This window comes from Ursus americanus, chromosome 17 (genome assembly GCF_024610735.1).
Source record: "Ursus americanus isolate L20-20 chromosome 17, mUrsAme1.1.p, whole genome shotgun sequence".
Taxonomy (NCBI): Eukaryota; Metazoa; Chordata; class Mammalia; order Carnivora; family Ursidae; genus Ursus; species Ursus americanus.
In genome coordinates, this window is record NC_142143.1 from 6,008,940 (window position 1) to 6,027,844 (window position 18,905).

The 18,905-nt window shown below is 58.3% G+C and overlaps 1 protein-coding gene across 1 annotated transcript; it reads right to left on the reverse strand.

Annotated features, from left to right (window-relative positions):
- Nucleotides 1-1,886: 1,886 nt before the first annotated feature.
- On the reverse strand, nt 1,887-18,694 carry BIK (BCL2 interacting killer). Its single transcript, XM_045779525.2, has 5 exons — nt 18,634-18,694; nt 5,496-5,636; nt 3,948-4,055; nt 3,104-3,221; nt 1,887-2,422 (listed from the first exon to the last, which is right to left on the reverse strand). The coding sequence occupies exons 2-5, from the start codon at nt 5,627-5,629 to the stop codon at nt 2,333-2,335; spliced, it is 450 nt and encodes a 149-aa protein (XP_045635481.2). The 5' UTR covers nt 5,630-5,636; nt 18,634-18,694; the 3' UTR covers nt 1,887-2,332.
- Nucleotides 18,695-18,905: the final 211 nt, after the last annotated feature.

Consider the following 18,905-nt stretch of genomic DNA (forward strand, 5'->3'; position numbering starts at 1 on the left):
GACCCCTTCCCCGTCTGGGCCTCAGCGCACCACCCCCTGCAGGTTGGCCTGGATGACACTGCTGGGCGGAAGACCCCAATCTGGTTGGATCAGAGGATCCCAGTGCCACTCTGGTCAAACCCCTTCTCTGGGCCTCAGTTTCCCGCTTGTAGGCTGGGCTGTCGAGCAGATGCGTGAAGTGCTGGCTCCAGGTGGCTGCGGCCACATCCACGTGTGGGGGTGCAGAAGCGGTGGCAAGCTCCTCACGGCCCCTGGGTTGGCACGAACTGGCGAGACAGCGAGTCAGACACCGGTCCAAGCTGGCTGATCTACCCCCCTCGTGCCCTGGCAGGTCTCCCACCCCAGGGCCTTTGTATGTGCTGCTCCCACTAGCTGGGTGATGCTTTCCCTCGTCCTCTCCAGCCAGCTCCTCCAGAAAGGCCCTCTTCCGTGTCTTATCCACCCCAGCCCCGTTTTCTCAGTCCTTTATTGCCTTCAGAACCCAGCCCCCAGTTCTTAGTTGTCTGCTTTTCTTCCCCAAAGAGAATGGGAGGTTTGAGGGACCACGTCTTCGCATCCCCAGAACCTGTGCCTAGCACAGTAGGGGCTCCTCTGACATCCATGGGTGGAAAGAAATGTTGCAAACCCTAGAATGCCTGGGGAGGGGGTCCCCAAATTCCTGCAGGGAGAAACCACGATATCAGCTGCACCCGGGGGCTCCATAAACAGCATTTCCATTCCTTCCTCTCTCTGAAGAACCCCAAGCTCCTTGAGAAGCTCCGGGACACCCTGGCCACACTGAACAGCTAAGGTGGGTACATGGTCGGGTGGGCAGTTTGTCCCTAGTGCTTAGGAGCAAGCTGGTGCTAGGTGGTTAGGGAGGACTTCCTGGAAGAGGTGCCTCTGGGTTTGGCCTTGCCACATCCCTACCTACTGATTCTCCAGTGGATCCCCAGGACCTGGGGGTCAATGCAGCCACACAGGGAAAGTCCTGGGTCACCTCCAGGTCCATAAACTTGTTGGGTCATCTGTCCAGGGGTGGAGAGTCCTTTGGGTGGAGCAGGATGTCAGGATGGAACATTCCCAGCAAGGATCTGGGAATTGGCAAACTCTGGGATTGCCCTGTGAGGTTCGGGGAGGGCCTGACATAGCCCCAAGGGACCATTTATAGGCAAGGAGGTGAAGTCAGGCCTCAAAGCTGTGAAGGGCCAGACCCTGGAGAGCCTGGTGGTGGCTGGGAGGGTCCCTTCAGTCGTGAGGGCCGGAGGGGGCAGCTGGGAGTGGGCAGGACCTGACCAGCCCGGCCGGAGGTGGTGAGTCACCGCATCTGCTGGATCGGCTCTGGGGCTGGGTGGCGGGCAGGGAAGGCTCCAAATCCAGGCCCTGAAGGGGAGGAAAAGGAGGCTGCAGAAGATGGAGGGCTCACCCCAGCCCAGCAGCTGAGATAGGGGCACTGTGGGGGGAGGGGAGCATCCTGACAGGGTCTAGAAACAGCACTAGGCCCAGGTCTGGGGCAGGCTGAGCCCGCACGGCGGGTACCCCTTGTCTGGCCCCTTCTCCCCAGCACACCTGCGTGAGTAGCCCCACAGGCTGCACTGATCCAGCAGGGAAGCTGGATGAGCAAATGTGGGGAGGGCAGGCAGCCCAATTAGAAGAGACTGACAGCCCAAAGGAAATAATCCCTAATGGTAGATTTGAGGCACCAGGCACGACAAGAGAAGGAGTAAACCTGACTGTGTTGGGCCAAACTTCATGACAGCAGGTGCAGGAAAGAGCCTGCAGGTGTGTGATCACACACAGGCGGCTAGGAGCACGCCCCACCCTTACTCTCCCCTCCCCCTTGATTCTCCCGCCAGGGGCAGGATGGAGCCCTTGCGGCAAACCCCCAGAGAAGACCAGAGACCAGCTGGAAACCAACATTTTATTGAGCTCTCCTCACCCCTCAGAAATCTATTCCAGCAGATTTTCTCTGCCCCGGGGCATCACAGACTCGGGGGTGTGGCCAGCACTCCCCCCGCTGCCCGCCAGAGGACCCACCAGCGAGAGGAAGGCTCCTTCCCGGGACAGGCCACCGCGCAGGGGGCTGGGGCCGGGAGAGCAGGCCCAGCCAGGCCTTGGCACGGGCAGTTAACCAGTAACGACCCCAGAGGTATAATGAATTCATTTCTCTTACAAAAAGAAAAAGACAAAAACTAGTATGAAACCTCAGTCGTGTCCCAGCACTCAGAGTTTAAATATAAAAAAGGGATCATCAGAAAACAGTTAAAAAGACAACAAAACCAACACGGCCACCGCCAGGGTGGGTGGTCGAGGGGGCGAGGCCAGCCCCGCCCCCGCCCCGCAGCAGCTGGCGTCACTGGAGGAGGCGGAACCCCCAGCCTAGCAGCAGCCCCAGCAGCAGCAGCAGGGACAGCACCAGCCTGCGCCCCGGGTGGGGGGACACCTGTGGGATGAAGGGGGGAGAGGTGAGGCCCTCCAGCCTGGAACAGGTGTGCTCCTTCCACGGCGCCTCCTATGCCCGCTCTGTGGCCACAGGGATGAGCCTGTGTGGCTGAGAGTGGGGTGGTAAAGAACGAGGCGGGGGCAGGGGGATGGGGACACAGGAGCATCTCCAAACTGGACCGGTCTGGGACGAAAACCAGAAAGATGAGCACAGGCAGGGCGGGGGAAATGGCCCAGGACACGACAGAGGAGGAGCCAGCCCACCCAGGCTGCCAGTCAACTGGGGCCGGGTGGGAGATGAGCTGGCGTGAGGGACCCTCCCTGGTGCCGGTGGGAGGGAGGGAGGAGGAGGGGTCAGGAAAGCCGCTCAGGAGAAGGGGCATCTGCGGGGCGGAAGAGTGAGGAGCCAGCCACGTCCGCCAGATGAAGGCATTCCTGGCGGAGGGAACAGCATGAGCACAGGCATGGAAGCAGGCAAACACACGAAGAATTCAAGCACGGAATCCCTAAACCAGGGGTCTCCAAGCCAAAGACCGGCAGAAGAGAGGAAGCAGGCAAGACAAGACAATAGGGAGTGGTGCGGTCTGCGGCATCCAGAGAGGAAACGCCTGCTCCACAGCCGCAGAGTGTCACCACGTGCAAGAGGGTAAGTCAAGGTCACAGCATCTCAAGGTGTATTTACCCTGTTCCTGAAGGTCAGGAAGCTCCAGATCCTTATGTTCTCCCTGAGGTTAGTGAGTCCGTCCATGAGACTTCGAAGAACACCTCTCAGGCCTGTCTGGTTGTAGGTAAAAGCCAAGCTGTAAGACAAAGGGGAGGGGAAGCAGGGCCATTACTGCAGGGACAGGGGCAGGGATGGCCTGTACTTTAGGGAGCCCCTGTGGGGAGAAGAGGGCCGTGTCCCCCCCCCACCCACTCCCTCTCTATCCCCCTTCTCTGGTGGCTTCACCAATGAGCGTCTCTCTCCATGGGCCATTTCTGGTCCTAAATTCATCTCATTTCCTGTTTCCTTCCCCTGCCCGCCCGTCCACTTCAGTCTCGGGTTCTGAAGCAAACCACGTGGAAAATGCCCCACTGCCCACGGGCCCCAGGAGGCAGGTCCCTCCTCCAGGGGATCTTTGCTCTGACAGAGGCCTGGGCACCCCAACAGAAGGAGGCTGCCTCTCGGGACCAAGAGACTGCAACCGCTGTGGTCTCGAGGGGAAGGGTCCTACATCCCCCACCTTGAGAAATTCTGGGAGCGTCTGAGAACCCAGAGATGCTGGCAAGTCATGGAAGTCCAGTGGGCTCAGAACAGAGGCCCCCCTGCAGCACACACAGCTCCCCTGAGCTCACCATTTCCTCTCAGCATTTTAAGTCAAGACCCTTTCGGGAAAGTTCGGTCTTGGCTTGACGAAGCAGCAGAGAGAGGCACCTGGGTTCCGCTTTGCCGCCCAGGTGCAGGGGCTGGGGACTGCCGGCGGCGAAGGGACTCAGGGCTGTTGGCAGGGGAGCAGTCTCCTCCCGGGGTCCAGGGAGCCGCCCACCTGTACATGGCCATCCCGGGGAGCTCGCCAACGCGGGGAAGCATCCATCTCACTTCCATCTCGTCCCCGATGAAGGCCAGCCGCATGGCCACATCGTCGGGGTTGTTGCTGTGGGGAGGGCACGGGGAATTAGGGGTGTGGCTGGGTAGTGACCCCCACATACACAGGCCCGCCTGGCCAATCAGGCCCCAGGTATGTGGGAGGCAAGGGGTGGCACAGAGTGAGGTGCGAACATTTGCACACCCCTCCTCTGGCTCCCACTTTGCTCCAGAAAAGACCAGAGAGGTCCCATCCCTAGGTGAAGTGCGGGCCCCGCTTGTGGGAGGGCTGAGACACATTTAGGGCCCATGTGATCGGCAGGTCGGCCTCCCTGTTACATCCTTCCTCTCCCCTCCAAGGAAAATTGAAGGGCTGAGAATCCTAGCAGAGGCCACCCGCCTGGGGACTTGCCAGGAAAGGTGGCAAAGGTGGGCAGTGGGGCTGGGCAGGTTGGGGGTCTGAGACCCCCTGCCATCTGGGACTGGCCTCCCACGGGGTCTTGATTTACCCTCCCCCTTGTGGGGAGTCTAGGGTCTGTTCCCTGCTCCCCAATCTGGAAACCACCAGCTGTCATCACCCCTTTCAGAAGGAGGGGCTCACCAGTTCCCTCCTCTCACTGACCAGGAATCCTGGGTGGGAAGGAGGACTGTGCACTCACACCTCATCTCCAGATCCGACACCCTCCCCTCCCTCTGGGCTGGCTTCAGCCCTGCTCTCAGGGGTTTGCCCACATTCCATCTGGGACTTTCCAGGCAGGCCGGCCTCCCCGTGGCTCCCAGGTTAGCCCCAACTACCTGCCCAGTCTCCCCGGGGTCCATGCTCTCTATTCCAGGGGTGCCGGAAGGTCGGATGGGAGGCTGGGGAGGTCTGGCTGGCGATCCAGGTGGGGGGTTGAGGTCCCACCTCTACGCCAATACCCTGTGGGACCTCAGGAAGACACCGCCCCAGGCTGAGCGTCCCCTGTTGTCATCTGCAAGTGGAGCAGCGACAGGGCAAGAGGCAGATTTTCGGGTCCCTCCAGCTCTAAGATCCCAGCCAGCCCCAAGCCCCAGGTCCAGGACCTAATGACTCAGAGAATCCTGAGGCCTAAAGCAAAGGGAAGCACCTGGAACCCTGGGGCCGGCCCTGCAAAGATCCCCTCTTCGCTGCCCCAGCAGCCCGGGCCAGGCTCCCTCAGGCTACTTCTGATTTTCTAAACTTAGAACCGTCTCATCAGGTGGCCCCGATGAGGTGATCATGGTCACTGAGGGCCAGGAGACACCTGGTCCTAAAGCCACAGGCTAAGCCATCTTGGCGGCAGCGCCCAAGGCCCCTCCTGGGAATATGCCGGAGGCCGAGGGCTCTGTGGGCTGACGTCAGAGGAAGTGCCATGCCCGGGCACAGGCCTCCACGACCACACCTGGGGACTTTCTGCCCTGGAGCCCAGAAGGCCTGCTCTTCTAACCATACCCTGAAGGTCAGGGACCACAAGTGGGTGTGTGTGGGGCCTGCGGTGTTACTGGGACCTACCTGTTAGGGGAGGGCCCCGGATCATAGTACTCCACGAGATCAGTCATGCCCGGAACCTCCAGAACTTCCGGGCCATGCTCCTGCAGGAAGGTGCTCAAAAAGAGGTTCCTGGAGAGGGGTCCTGTGTGGGACATTTCTTCTCTGGGGGAGAAAGATACAGACTGACTGAACCTCGTTCATCGGAGCCAAATGTGACTCTCCTCCTCACTTTCCCAGCATGCCTTGCAGCTGGCGGTGGGCACACAACCCGATTCTGGGCAATGAGGTCTTGGAGGTCTGACGAGAGGGCTGCTGCCTTCAACGCAGGAGGGAAGGCTGGAGCTGCAGCAGCCACTTTGACACCAAGGTGCTGAACGTTAAGGTAACCAACGTGCCAAGAATGTAGAGGAGAGAAGGACAGAGCCTGGCTCTCTGATGGCATTCTCGAACACCTGCAAACATGTAAACCCCAGCCACCCTAATTGTGTAAGAAAAATGGAACCCAACTAATTCAAATCACCATTCACTGAGCTTCCAGTTCCTTGCAGCCCAAGGCCCTCCTGTTACAATCGTGGATTCCCCCATCAGAAGTGTTCACGTCCTCCCCTGAAACAGCTGGGTAGGAGTCCGTGACCTCGTTCACCACAATTTACCCCACACCACATTGAACAGCCTTAGGGCCAGAATATAATGGGGAAGAATATGGAACCAACAGACCCGAGCTCGACCCCAGCTCTGTCACTTAGTAACTGCGTGATGCCGAGGGATGAGGCACCAACTTCAACCCACTGTCTTACAATAATGTCCTGGGGTCCTAAAAATTCTGCAATTCTTTACATTAGCCTGCCCTGAGTGGATAGGACCCTCTCATTATCTTGTTGGATCCCTAACCTTCAAGGTAGGTATTCATTAAGACGACACTTGGAAACATTCATGAATAAGCCACGATTAAGGGACAGAGCCAAGTGTCCCTGCTCCCCAGGCCACAGTGGACAGCGTTCATCCCTAAGGTGGGTCAAATGTCGGCAGGACACACACGGGCGCCCGGGGACGCAGAGTCTACGCGAGACAGCGCACATGACTTGCTTTCAGCATTAAGGGTGGTGATCGGAGACGCGGAGCCAGGGCACAGGCTCGTGGGAGCACAGAGTAAGTGTGGCCCCTCCCGGTGTCTCAGGGCGAGTCGAGACAGGCTATTCGGGAGAAGAGATGGGCACGCTGCGATGTCATCAAGGGCGCAGACCGGTACTCGAGGGTCTGGGGCCTTTGAGAAAGGAAACCACAGAAGAACCGCATTGTTCTAGAGAGAATATGTGCCCAGAATTTGTCTCAAGCTGCTGTTTCTGTTTCCTAAGGGAGAGCTGGTAGAGTGTCAGGTCTGTTCCAGATGAAAGCCCAGCTTGAAAGACAGCTCTGGCAGGAGTGAGGGCTGGAGAAATCAGACATGTAAACACAGCCACAACGGCCACAAAGGGCCCGTGGCCTGACATATGCCACCCGCACCTGTCAGGACAGCACCTTCCCCTGCGGGGTGCTGGTGGTGGAGGGAGGGTGCTACCACCCGCTGAGCGCACCTGCGGGTGGTGTGAAAAAGCGTGCAGGCCTGAGACCCAGCAACGAGCCCCCCAAGACCATCAGGCCAGCACGAGCCTGAACCCAACAGGGAGATCAGATGGCATTTCTAAAAAACCCTAAAACGCTGCTAGCAACTTCACGGCAGCACACGTAGCGCTCTGAGTGCACAATCCTGCACCTGTTCCAGGGAACGCCAGGCAGAAGTTAAAAGCTGTGAGGCGTGGGGGCACCTGGCTGGCTCAGTCCATGGAACATGCGACTCTCGGTCTCAGAGTCGAGTTCAACCCCCGAGTTGGGCATTGAGCTGACAAGAAAAGAAAAAAGAAGAAAAAGAGAAGAAAAAGAAAAGAGAAAAGGAAAGGAAGGAAAGGAAAGGAATGTGGTGAATCTAGATCCTTCTACACTGTAAAGTTCTTCAACAATTCTTTTGTAAAAACTAGATCATAAAACCTAATATGGCTGGAAGCCCTTTCTGTAGCCAGAGATTGGGGGGGGGGGGCTTGCTGGAAATGGCAGACCCCCGTCCTGGGGACCCACCTCCAGCCACACCCTGGCGCTGACACCCTGTTCAATCAGTGGTCAGACTTCAGTTTTGCTTGTTTAAAAAGACAGAAAAGGGCGCCTGGGGGGCTCAGTCGGTGAAGCGTCTGCCTTCGGCTCAAGTTGCGATCTCAGGGTCCTGGGATCAAGACCCGCATCAGGCTCCCTGCTCAGCGGGGAGTCTGCTTCTCCCTCTCCCTGCTGATCCCCCTGCTTGTGCGTTCTCTCTCTCTGTCAAATAAATAAATCTAAAAAAAAAGAGAAAGGAGAACACTGGGGGGGGGCAGCGGCAGCAAAAAGGGCAAGTACACGGACTCTGGTTAGACGCCGTCTCAGCAAGTTAGAGGGAACCACTCAGGCAATAAAGACGGAGAACATTCAAGTCACCAAAGAAAGTGTGATCATTTCAATAAGACAGGAGAGAGATTTCTAGCAGGCATGAAATGAGCCTTTATATAGAAAACAAAGAATCACCTTTTGTTCTGAATTTTTTTTTTGAAGACTTTATCTTTTTATTTGACAGAGAGAGAGCACAAGCAGGGGGAGCGGCCGAGGGAGAAGCAGATTCCCTGCTGGGCAGGCAGCCCGATGTGGGGCTCGATCCCAGGACCCTGAGATCATGACCTGAGCCGAAAGGAGACACCTGACTGAGCCCCCCAGGCGCCCCGAGAACCACCTTCTAGAAGAGTTTCAGGTTGCCAGATACCAGACCGACATATAAAAAGCAAGACGCGCAAGGCAACCAGAAAATACAGTGGCAGATAGATACGTATTTACAGACACAGAAGGCTTTTAGTCAGGAATGAAATCTGATTTAAAACTTACGGAGAAAAACGTAAAACTCCATTGAAGGGCATAAAGGGCCCAGATAGATGGACCCAGCTTTCATGAAGGAGATATTTTAACACTGCATAGCTAGTGAGCCCTGTGGGTCCACATGCCCTTGAGCTCGCACGACCGTAGCATTTAAGGAATTGGACCCGAGCTGCCCCCAGGCCCCAGGGGGCTTGGTGTCTATGCAAATGGCAATTTTCCAGGAAAAGCAGTCCCAGCCCTCCTTTGCATGGGCCCTCCGGACCCCCTTCCCCTTCGCATCACACCCCAGCAAGGGGCTGTTCTCTTCCCAGAGGCTGCTGTGTGCTCCCAGGAAACCCCTGCCTCACTGAAGCAGAGGGGCCACAATGGGACCTCTGAACCCCCCCCCTTGACCCCCTGTCCCAACATCCCTCGGCCTCCAGCAGACATTCCCAGAATCGCTTTGCACCAAGTGGGAATGGGGCCCCTGAGGCCTGTGTCTGATGAGCTCCGGGGCTGGGTGAGCGGTGGGGGGATCCTGGGGTAACCTCCTAACCCAGCCAGTCACTTGAGCTGCAGTGCAATCTTGGGCAAGGCCTCCAGTTTCCTTATCTGTTAAAATGGGGATAATAATCCCAAACTAATGGGGTTCATTTTCCAGGCAAGAACCCGCATCAAGGGCCTGTTCTTTTTCTTTTTTTTTTTTTAAGATTTTATTTATTTCTTTGACAGAGATAGAGACAGCCAGCGAGAGAGGGAACACAAGCAGGGGGAGTGGGAGAGGAAGAAGGAGGCTTATAGCGGAGGAGCCTGATGTGGGGCTCGATCCCACAACGCCGGGATCACGCCCTGAGCCGAAGGCAGCTGCTTAACCGCTGTGCCACCCAGGCGCCCCATCAAGGGCCTGTTCTAACCCCAGCTGATGTTTGAGCACCCAGACCTTGTCAGGCCCCGATGCAAGCCCTGTGAACGGATTCTAATTACACGCTCACCAGCCGGGTCAGGGCTGGCCTTGGGGCTCTAGATCTGGACTGGGCGAAATCAGAGTACGGGCAGGGGGCCGGGGGCAAGGTCCCCGCAGCAATCCCACACGCTGGGCGGGGCCAGTCACTTCCTGTCCAGCTCTACTACAGCTGCCCGCCCAGCCTCCGGTCCCCGCTGTACTCTCTCCGATCGGACCTCCATGCAGCAGCCTCCCACCTGACCCGGCACTGTTCCATTCGGCTCCCCAGGGCCCTCAGGGGTAATGCCGTGCAGCTCTCAGGGCCCTCTTCTCCCCTTGGCCACCTCCCCAGCCCCAACCCTGCCCGCCCCGTCTCAGACCTGCTTCCACCACACCGGAGACCACGTGCTTCTGGGAGCCGTGCTCGGACACTTCAGGCCCGCCCGCCTTTGCAGGGGCAGTGCCCACTGGCTGGCACTCCCATCTCCTTTGCCCACACATTCCTACTGGTCCCCAAATAACTCAGCCCTGGCACTGCCTTCCTAGCTCGTCCGAGCCGGGCTGGGGGCTCAGGCAGCCCCTGCCTCTGCCCCTTTCGTCTCTAACCAACCACACGGTGGGTTTGCTGCTTCTTCCTCTGTGGGGCTGAGAGCGCGGACTCTGCACCTCCAGCTTCTCCCCTTTCTAAAGGAGGGTCCTAGGAATGCGGGGCTCCTGGGGCCGCTATGAGGACAAAATGACGGAATCCGTGTTCGTGCCCGGACACCACGTAAAGGCCACAAACCAGGGGCTGCCACTGTTACTAGTCGGTCGCTGGTCCCCAGCCCACAGCACAAAGTACGTTCGTCGAATGACCCAACACCGCCCAGCACCGCGGCAGCTGCTGGCCCAGGAGCCTGGACTGTTTTTAAGCATCTATTTTTTTTCCCAGCAGATTTGCAAACAAGTAGTTTCAAACCGTTCTTGGGTGAAAAGAAGGCACACCTAGCTACGCGTCCCCACCCAAGCTGCAGCCCACACGCTCTTACTCGAAGATCTCAGGACGCCAATCTCGTCTCTACACAGAAGAGTGCCGCCCGCACAGCCACAGAGACACCTGCAGGGCCTGGGAGATGGAGACAGGGCAGGCTCCCAGCCGCCTGCGTGTGCTTTCATATGACGTGTGACCTCTCCCACACACACTGTGGGGACAGCTGCCCCTCCCTGGAAGGTGCCCCTTCAGTCTCCCCCAGCCCAGCCTTACCGTGTGTCCCTGCGTGCCTTGCAGACAAGCGGGGACAGCTGGTGATGCTCTAGGGCCCCATTAATATCACCTGGTCACTGGAGTCCTGGGTGCCAGGCCAGTGGCTGCTGGGTGGACCCAGCTGAGACCTGGTCACCAGTTTTGTCCACTGGGACTTCCCACCCACACCCGACTCCATCACCAGCCCTGCTGCCCAGGACGGGGGTGGTGCGCTGGTCTGTGGAGCACTCACAGCATCAGGTGAGCTGAAGCCAGAAAGCCCGGACCTCAGCCAAGACAGACCAGGTTCCAGTCCCAGCTCGGCCACTGCTGTGTGACCAGGACCAGTCACCTGATTCTGAGCCTAGCTCAGAGAGGGCTCTCCTGCGTGGAAACAGCACAGCCTCCCAGAGCTAAGATGATTAAGAGATATAGCTGTTGCCCACCTCTGGCCACCCGGCAGGGGCTCCAGGGCTGGCTAAGGAATCAACGACCCCAGGGGGGAGCGGGAGGTTAGGGTCCAGTGACGTCACAAGGGCACCTAACCTATGATCTCCAGGATGTACCCCAGTAGCCTGAAAACCGTAAGGAGGGGGTCTGCAGGTGGTGCTGTGCCGGGACCTGGAAGGCACGTGGCTGCACGCACAGAGCAGGAACGGTTTGGAACGGTGCAGCCACGCGTGCTGTTATAAAATGAACATAAACAGATGAATACGTCCGTCTGCACAGATCATCTCCTGAAGGAGATTAGTGGAGAGGGGAAGGGGTCTCTCTGGGCCAGACGTGGGAAGGGGAGTGAATTTTTTCTTTTTTTTTTTTTTTAAAGATTTTATTTATTTATTCGACAGAGAGAGAGACAGCCAGCGAGAGAGGGAACACAAGCAGGGGGAGTGGTGGAGGAAGAAGCAGGCTCCGAGCGGAGGAGCCTGATGTGGGGCTCGATCCCAGAACGCCGGGATCACGCCCTGAGCCGAAGGCAGACACTTAACGACTGTGCCACCCAGGCGCCCCTGGGGGAGTGAATTTTTAACTCTGTGCTCTTGTGTTCTTGAACTTTTACTACCATGCATGTGCCGGGATCGTGTGGATTCAAAAAATAAAGCAACGGGCGCCTGGGTGACTCAGTCGGTTGGGCATCTGCCTTCGGCTCCGGTCGTGATCTCAGGGTCCTAGGATCGAGCCCCGCATCAGGCTGCCTGCTCAGCGGGGAGTCTGCTTCTCCCTCTCCCACTCCCCCTCCCCCTACTTGTGCTGTCAAATAAAAAGATCTTCCAAAACTAAAGCAAAAAATTATTGTTTTGAGGCAAGAGCTTGAATTTTCCTGAAATGGAAAGGTAAAAGACCTTTCAAGATTTATTTTAGAGAGAGAGGGTATGTGAGCAGGCGGAGGGAACAGAGGGAGAGGGAGAGAATCTCAAGCAGCCCCAATGCAGGGCTCGATCTCGGGACCCCAACATCATGACCTGAGCTGAAACCAAGAGTCGAACGCTTAACCGACTGAGCCACCCAGGCGCCCCTGGACAAGGTCTGTCTTAAAGGTCTATTTCAGGAGTCAAGCCCCCGCCCAAGCCTCCCCACCTGGTGGGGAAGTCCGGTGTCCCGCCTCCAGCCTCCCCCATTAGGAACCTGCAGATGCCTCAAACCGTTCCTTTGAGGCCGGCAGGGCTCACTTCCCTGGTGACGGAGAAGCAACTGGGGAAAAGACAGGGAGCAAGAAAAAGGAGGGAGAGAGAAGAGAGAAAGGTGTTCCAGGTAAAAACAAAGTTGAAATTCACCCGTGGTGGGGTGGAAAGGTGGAAATTCGGTAATTTGCAAAGTGGCGGCTTGGAATGGGCCCCTGGCACCACAGCCCCTCAGTGCTGCCACCCCACCTGCACTGTGGCCCCACGCCCTGCACCCCAGCACAGGTGCTGGCCTGACCCACCGTGAACCCAGGTGGTGCAGGCAGAGCCAGCCACGGGGCGGGGTGGCCTTGGCCTCTGTGGCCTCGGGCAAGGACTGTCTCCTCTGGGCCTGCAGCGGCTGCTCTCAGTGACCCCACGCCCTTATTTGCATCGACTGGGTCCAGCTTCCCCCAGGAGGAGGTGTCAGCCCCACTTCACAGATGGGGACCCAGGAGGGGAGAGAACGGAAATTCAGAGCCTCTTGACCATGCAATCATGCTACCCACCCCCGGGCTCCAAAAATACATCCACCCAGCAGTGCAGGCCGACAGAATAACAAGGCAGCCGCAAAAAAAACCCAAAAAAACAAGCAAAAAAAAAGGGTGCCTGGGTGGCTCAGTCGGGTTAGCTTCTACCTTTGGTTTAGGTCGTGATCCCAGGGTCCTGAGGTCCTGGGATCGAGCCCCGTGTTGTGCTCCCCACATAGCAGGGAGTCTGTGTCTTTCTCTCCCTGTGTGCTCTCTCTCTCAAATAAATAAATGAATCTTGACAATCACTAAAAAGGTCTTGCTCTGAGACCTGAAATGCCAAACAGTTTCCACTGAATACGATAGCGATGGAACGAACAGACTGGGGCCCTGCACATAGACAGGGCTGGGCCAGAGCCAGACAATTCGTCCCGATCCGTGCCCGCATCGCACCTTCTGGGCACAGGAGCCGAGAGGCTGTCACGAGAGCGAACGTAAAAACAGCAGCCGGCGCTGCGCAGGCTGGAGCCCTCTGGCAGGGGGGAGCTTTACCCACTCTCCACAGAGGAGTTTAGGCCAGTGCAGGGCTGCTCACACACCCGGGGGGGAGGAGCCCCGTGAAACCCAGCCTCCAGCCCCGGGGAGGCGATTTTTGGGCCCAGCAGCCAGTTCAGGTCCAATTTTGGTGGGAGCTGCAGAGGCCCGATTCGGCGGCAGGTCCCCAGGGCCCCACGCCGGGCCTGGCTCAGTGTGCTCAGGTTCGTTAGTGGAAATGATGCGAAACCAGTGCCCCCTCCTCCTCCCCGAATCCACACTTGGGCCAGGCTGGCCGCCGCAAAGAAGGACGGAGGTGGGTCCGCAGCAACGGAAAAGAAGTCACGGTTAGCTGCCGCGTGCCGCGAGCGAGACGAGGAGCCACTGTGGTGCCACTTACGCAAATGTGCATGTCTCACCGCTTCTGCTCACCACCTAGAGGGGGCATTGCGCCAAGGGGCGCTGGGCGGGACACCCGCGTCCTAATCCGGCTTGGCCGTTTGGTTTTGGACAAGTCCCTTCGCCCCTCTGGACCCTGAATTCCTTGTCTGTAAAACAAACGTTGGGGAGATTTTCTTTTTAGGTCCTTTCTTGCTCAAACATCTATAAAGATTCCCCGACCTGGAGAAAGTCGAACAGATTAACAATTCTCTGGATGACTGATTTTGAAACTGGCTTTACACCAGTTTGCTGTGGCCTGAAGGTTTGTGTCTCCTCCCAAATTCATGAAGCCCAGGGTGATGGTACCAGGGGGTGGGGCCTTCAAGAGGCAATGAGATCCTGCAGGCTCCACTAAGGGGATTAGTGCTCTTCTAAGAGAGGCCCAGGAGAGCTCCCTTCCGGTCCCCAGTCCCCCACTCAAGGATACAGGAGGTCAGTGGCACCCTGACCTTGGATCTCCAGCATCCAGGGCTGTGAGAAATAAATTTGTGGTTTACAAGCCACCCAGATCGTGGTGTTCGTTATAATACACAGTTCAAGGGAGTGAAAAGAAAACAGGTGGTGGAGGGTGGGGGGAACAAGGCAAGGAAAATCCCAAGTGGGACTGGGACCCCAATCAAAGTCCTTGTTGACACCCAAAAGGGGACCCAAGTGGCCCCTCTGCTTTTCCATCACCGTTAGAAAGGACAGGGGGCCAAGATCCTACCCGGGCCTGCAGTATTTTAAGTTTAAGAAGCATGTATTTAAAAAAAGTTCTTGGGGCAGCTGGCTGGCTCAGTTGGTAGAGCATGTGACCCTTGATCTTGGGGTTGTTGTGAGTTCGAGCCCCAAATTGGGTATAGAGATTACTTGAAAAATTCATGAAAGAAAAAATAAATTAATAAATAAAAATAAAATAAGTTCTTCAGTGTTTAAAGTAAGTAAAAAAGATTGTGCCCTGCGAGGCCCAAGCTCTGAGGGGCCCAGAGAGACCGAAGCAGCCCTCGAGGTCCTTTATTCTTGAGTTTTGGGTCTCCTCCCCCCCCTTAAAAGATGTTATTTATTTATTTGACAGAGAGCGAGCACAAGCAGGGGCAAGCAGTAGAGGGAGAGGGAGAAGCAGGCCCCCCGGTAACCCTAAGCCAGGACCCTGGGATCACGACCTGGGCGAAGGCAGACACTGAACGGCTTCACGGACTGAGCCCCCCAAGGCGCCCCTGTGCAGAGGAGTTTCAATTACTGACTGAATCCTGACACCCCCCCGCTCTGGTCAGCAGCTCTGGGGGCTCCCGTTTCCTCCCTGGGACAAAGTCCTCAGCCCCCCACTGGCCTCGCCCTGGCCCTTTCAAACCCTCAACCTGACTTTACAGGCTCCCTCTCTTCCCCCAGGCTGGCAGAGGGGGGCCTCCTCCTTCGGCAGCTGCGGGGGGCTGGCCCACAACCCACCTCTTCCCGGCCCTCCCCAAGACAGAAGTGATTGTTCCTCATCTGAGCTGTCCCAGCACCTTCGGTAAACAGACCTGGATTGGGCACTTGGGCCATTCTAGTCTCATTAAATGCTGACCTGTCTGTCTGCCCCAGTTCAGAGCAGGGACCTAGTGAACAGGGACAGTTGGGGGGCGGGAGGGGCAGACAAGATACTGTCAACCAGAACAAGGGAGCTGGGCTCACAGGGACAGCCAACTCCTAACTCCTGGCTCAGAGACCCTGGCCTTGCCACGTCCTCACGCCACGCCAGAAGCTGGCATACGGTGCACAGTGAGGGCTCCCTAATGGATGACGAGCCTGGAGCTCAGGAGACGTGCATGCCATGCTGACCAGCTCCCTCAGCGCTGGGGTTTTCCTGATGCGTCACCGTCTGTACGTGGCAAACTCGGCAGATCTGTCCTCACCTTGACCTAGCTTCTTCTGAGCTCCAAGCCATAGACACACAAATGCCAACTTCTTCGGGGGGCAGGGAGGGGCCAGAGCTCTCAATTCTAAATATCCGAATCCCAGGGATGCTCTCCCCAGGCAGCCAGGTGGGCCCCTCTTGGCTCTGGAGCGCACACTTCCTCACTGTCTGGGTGACAGGCTGTCTTCTCCCACCTCCAGAAAAACAGGTTTACCATGCAGTGCCCGGCCAGGCCCTGTGGGTGTTTTGTATTGTCACACCCTAATATTGACCCTAGGAAAATCAGCTGTCCTCCCTGTGCCCGCCTCCACGCGCTGACCACCAGCCCTGGCCTCTCTGTGGCGGCCTCAGCGCCAACGAGGAACTGGAGGCGTGGCCTTATTTGCTTACATTCTGCATTTCTCCCAGGGCCGGGCCCCAGCCAACCAGTGGCAGGACAAAGAGACGAGGGAGCGGCTACACGTGTCCACTCCCGACCCATGGCAGGCTTCCTGGCGGCCGCCGACAACAACACCCGAGCGTGCTGGGGACGTCCTTGAGACCTCTCGGAATTGTTCTGAGCAGAGAGAAAAAAACAGCCAGACTCTCGTGGGATCCACTATGTGCAAGGCAGGGGAAGCAAGAGGCCATTAATTGTCTACAAACTTAATAGGTTCACTAAAAACAGGATGCTTTCCAGGGAGAGGGGAAAATACCTCCGAGGTCATTCAAGACTCGACCAGTGGATGGAGCCGTTCCCCAAGCACCCCCTTTCACACAGTAGCTGGCCGGAAGAGAAAAAACGGGGCTGATGCTGCTCTCAGGTTTCTCTGCAGCTCAGCGAATCCAGCTTTCGCACCTACCAACCCCTAATAAAACTTCGGACTCTTAGCATGCACACAGCACTCCACACCCAGCCTCTCCCGGTGTGCCCAGGCTGTGCCATGAGTGTGGCTTCTGGTCCTCCTGTTTTCATGGAGCTGCCGGCTAGTGTCAAGCTACACAAGCACCGATGGGTCCTTTCCATCTGTCTTTGGTGTCCTGAAACAGTCCGCCGAGGTCCTTGCACAGAGGAACTCGCAGGAAGAGAGGAAGTGCCGCACCTTTAGATGAGGTAGTCAGGGAAGACTTCTCAGAGGAGGCAAGCAAGTGAACGGGAGACAGGGGAAAAAAAGGATGACACCCATGGGGACGGTGCTTAAGTGTATCGATCCATTTGTTTTAGGCCTTACTCCATCCCGTGGAGGGCCTCACAGGATCCCTGGTGCTTGGAGAAACATCCTTGCTGACAGAGTTCCCACAAAAAAGAAAAAAGAAAAAAGGATCACCTGGCAGCCCTCTGAGAAAGTTGATTAAATAGGGGTTCCCCCGCCAGGGCACTCTGAGGCACTGATTGAAAGCCAGTCTCCCCAGATGCTGTAGACACTTTAAACCAAAAATGAACACAAATAAACCTGTACACCGTTAACGTTGGTAAAGCTGAAGGAACCACAGCTAACGCCATCAGCAACAGCCCTGTGACCTTGAGGTTCAAAGGGTGGGAAATCCCCAAATCCTGGCGCGGGAAGGGAAGGGTGGAGAAGAGCTGAAGCTGTGGACAAGAGCGGCACCAAAAGCCAGGTGCTAAGGCTGGAACCCCTGCCGGCTTCGGCCTCAGACTGACCACTTAGGGAACTAAGGGTAAAACCACACCAATAAACACCAAAAATGTGCCGCTCCTAAGAATTTACCCCAAAGGCATGCCCAAGATAAGCAGACGTAAGGTTAAAGCGTACACCGTAAGGGAAGCCATTAACAGCCACCAACACTTAGCTGGGTGTGCACCACACCTGGTGGGGAAACGTCAGGGACCCCATTCTACAGAATGGGCAAACTGAGGCTCAGAGGTGGAGTGGCCTAAAACCACGCAGCTGGAAGGTGTCTGGGTGGAGAGTTTTGGCAGGGCTCCCAGAAAACGGCTCTGACTTTTAGTTTGACAGGCTTTATGTTGCCTCCTGGACCGAAGTCTCAGTCTCTCCACCTGTGAAATGAGGCCTCCGATCTTTGGAGGCCGGCCAACACAGAGCACAACTGTCTGCTCCCTCCTCATGCGGGAAGGATAACGCTGATGACCCTCCCTTCCTGGGGAGCCCGAGCGAAGCTTCACAGAGAACACCCGATCAAGGGCCGGGCCTCAGTAGGTGCTGGGGGAAAATGTTACAACGGCAGCAGCAACAACAACGTCCTGCCCCCCGGGGTGGCTCATTCCAGCGAAAATTACAGTAACGATTAAGGTTTACAAAGCGGTTTCGCGCCCAGGAGGCCGGGGCTCGCTGCGAAAGCGTACGGAGCCCGGAGCCCACTCCCCCACCCCCGCCCCGGGCTTGTTTTGGCCGCGCGCGGGGCTGGCGGCGGGACCCCTCCCGGCCACCGGATGGAACGCGCCCGCGGCCCGTGCAGCGCCGAGCGCGCGGGCCGCTCCGGTTTGCAAAGCGAGGCCGGGCACGCCCGCGGGGCGCACCTGTGCAGGGCGAGGGCAGGTGCGGGGCGGCGGCCGCGCCCGCTGGGCGCGCAGTTCCTGTTCCGGACTTCCCCGCGGCCCACGACAAAGCCTGTCTCCGGCCCTTCGCAGGTGCGCGGCGACTCGGGGCGCCCCGGGGCCGGCGGGGGCCAGCGCCCGACGCCATCTTCCCGGTTACGGTGGACACCGCGGCCCATGGCTGGCTCTCCCGCGCTCCGGCCCGGCCCGCACGGCCCCCCGACGGCGTGGGAGCCGGACCTCGGGAGGCCGCGCCGCAGGCTGGTGCGGGGCGACGGGGCATCCGGCCCTCCCGGCGCGGCGCAGGGGGGCCGCCCCATTGCACGGTCGCGGAGACCGAGGCCCGCGGGGCCAGCGGCTGGTACCATCGCCGGCGGGGCCCTGGAGACCCCGCCCGAGAGGGGGCGTTTCGGAGCCGGGGTCCCGGAACGTCGCCCGAAAGTGACACACCCAACAGCTGCCCGGGACGGAAAAACCTGGGCACAGGTCCCCAAGCTTCTAGCCGCTCGGCACCCAGGGCAGCACCGTGAGCGCCTACCTGCCGGCTCGGGCTGGGCGCAGGGGCGGAGGGCAGCGGGGTGAGGGCCGCGGCAGGGGCTCGGACTCACCTCGCGTCGGAGGTGGCGGCGGCGGTGGCGGCGATGGTGGCGGCCGGGGCGCTCGAGCCGAGAGCCGTATTGTCTGCGGCCGCCGGCCGGCGCGCGAGCTTATAAACCGCCGGCCCCGCCCCGGCCCGCCCCCGGGGCCGCCGCTCCCGCCCCGCCGCTCCGGATCCCCGACCCCGGGCTCTCGGCGGCTGGTTGAATGTGTTAGCTGTCTGCGCCCCGCCGTCTGCGAGTGCAGTTTCCCAGCACGGCGGTGCATTTAGTAGGCGCCACGG

Bases quoted from the DNA above. Each gene is read 5' to 3' on its own strand.
- BIK (XM_045779525.2), bottom strand. From the start codon at position 5,629: ATGTCCCACACAGGACCCCTCTCCAGGAACCTCTTTTTGAGCACCTTC. The intron at 4,056-5,495 runs GTAGGTCCCAGT...CCCTCCCCACAG, and splicing joins CCGGGGCCCTCCCCTAACAG to CAACAACCCCGACGATGTGG. The intron at 3,222-3,947 runs GTGGGCGGCTCC...TTTGTCTTACAG, and splicing joins CCCGGGATGGCCATGTACAG to CTTGGCTTTTACCTACAACC.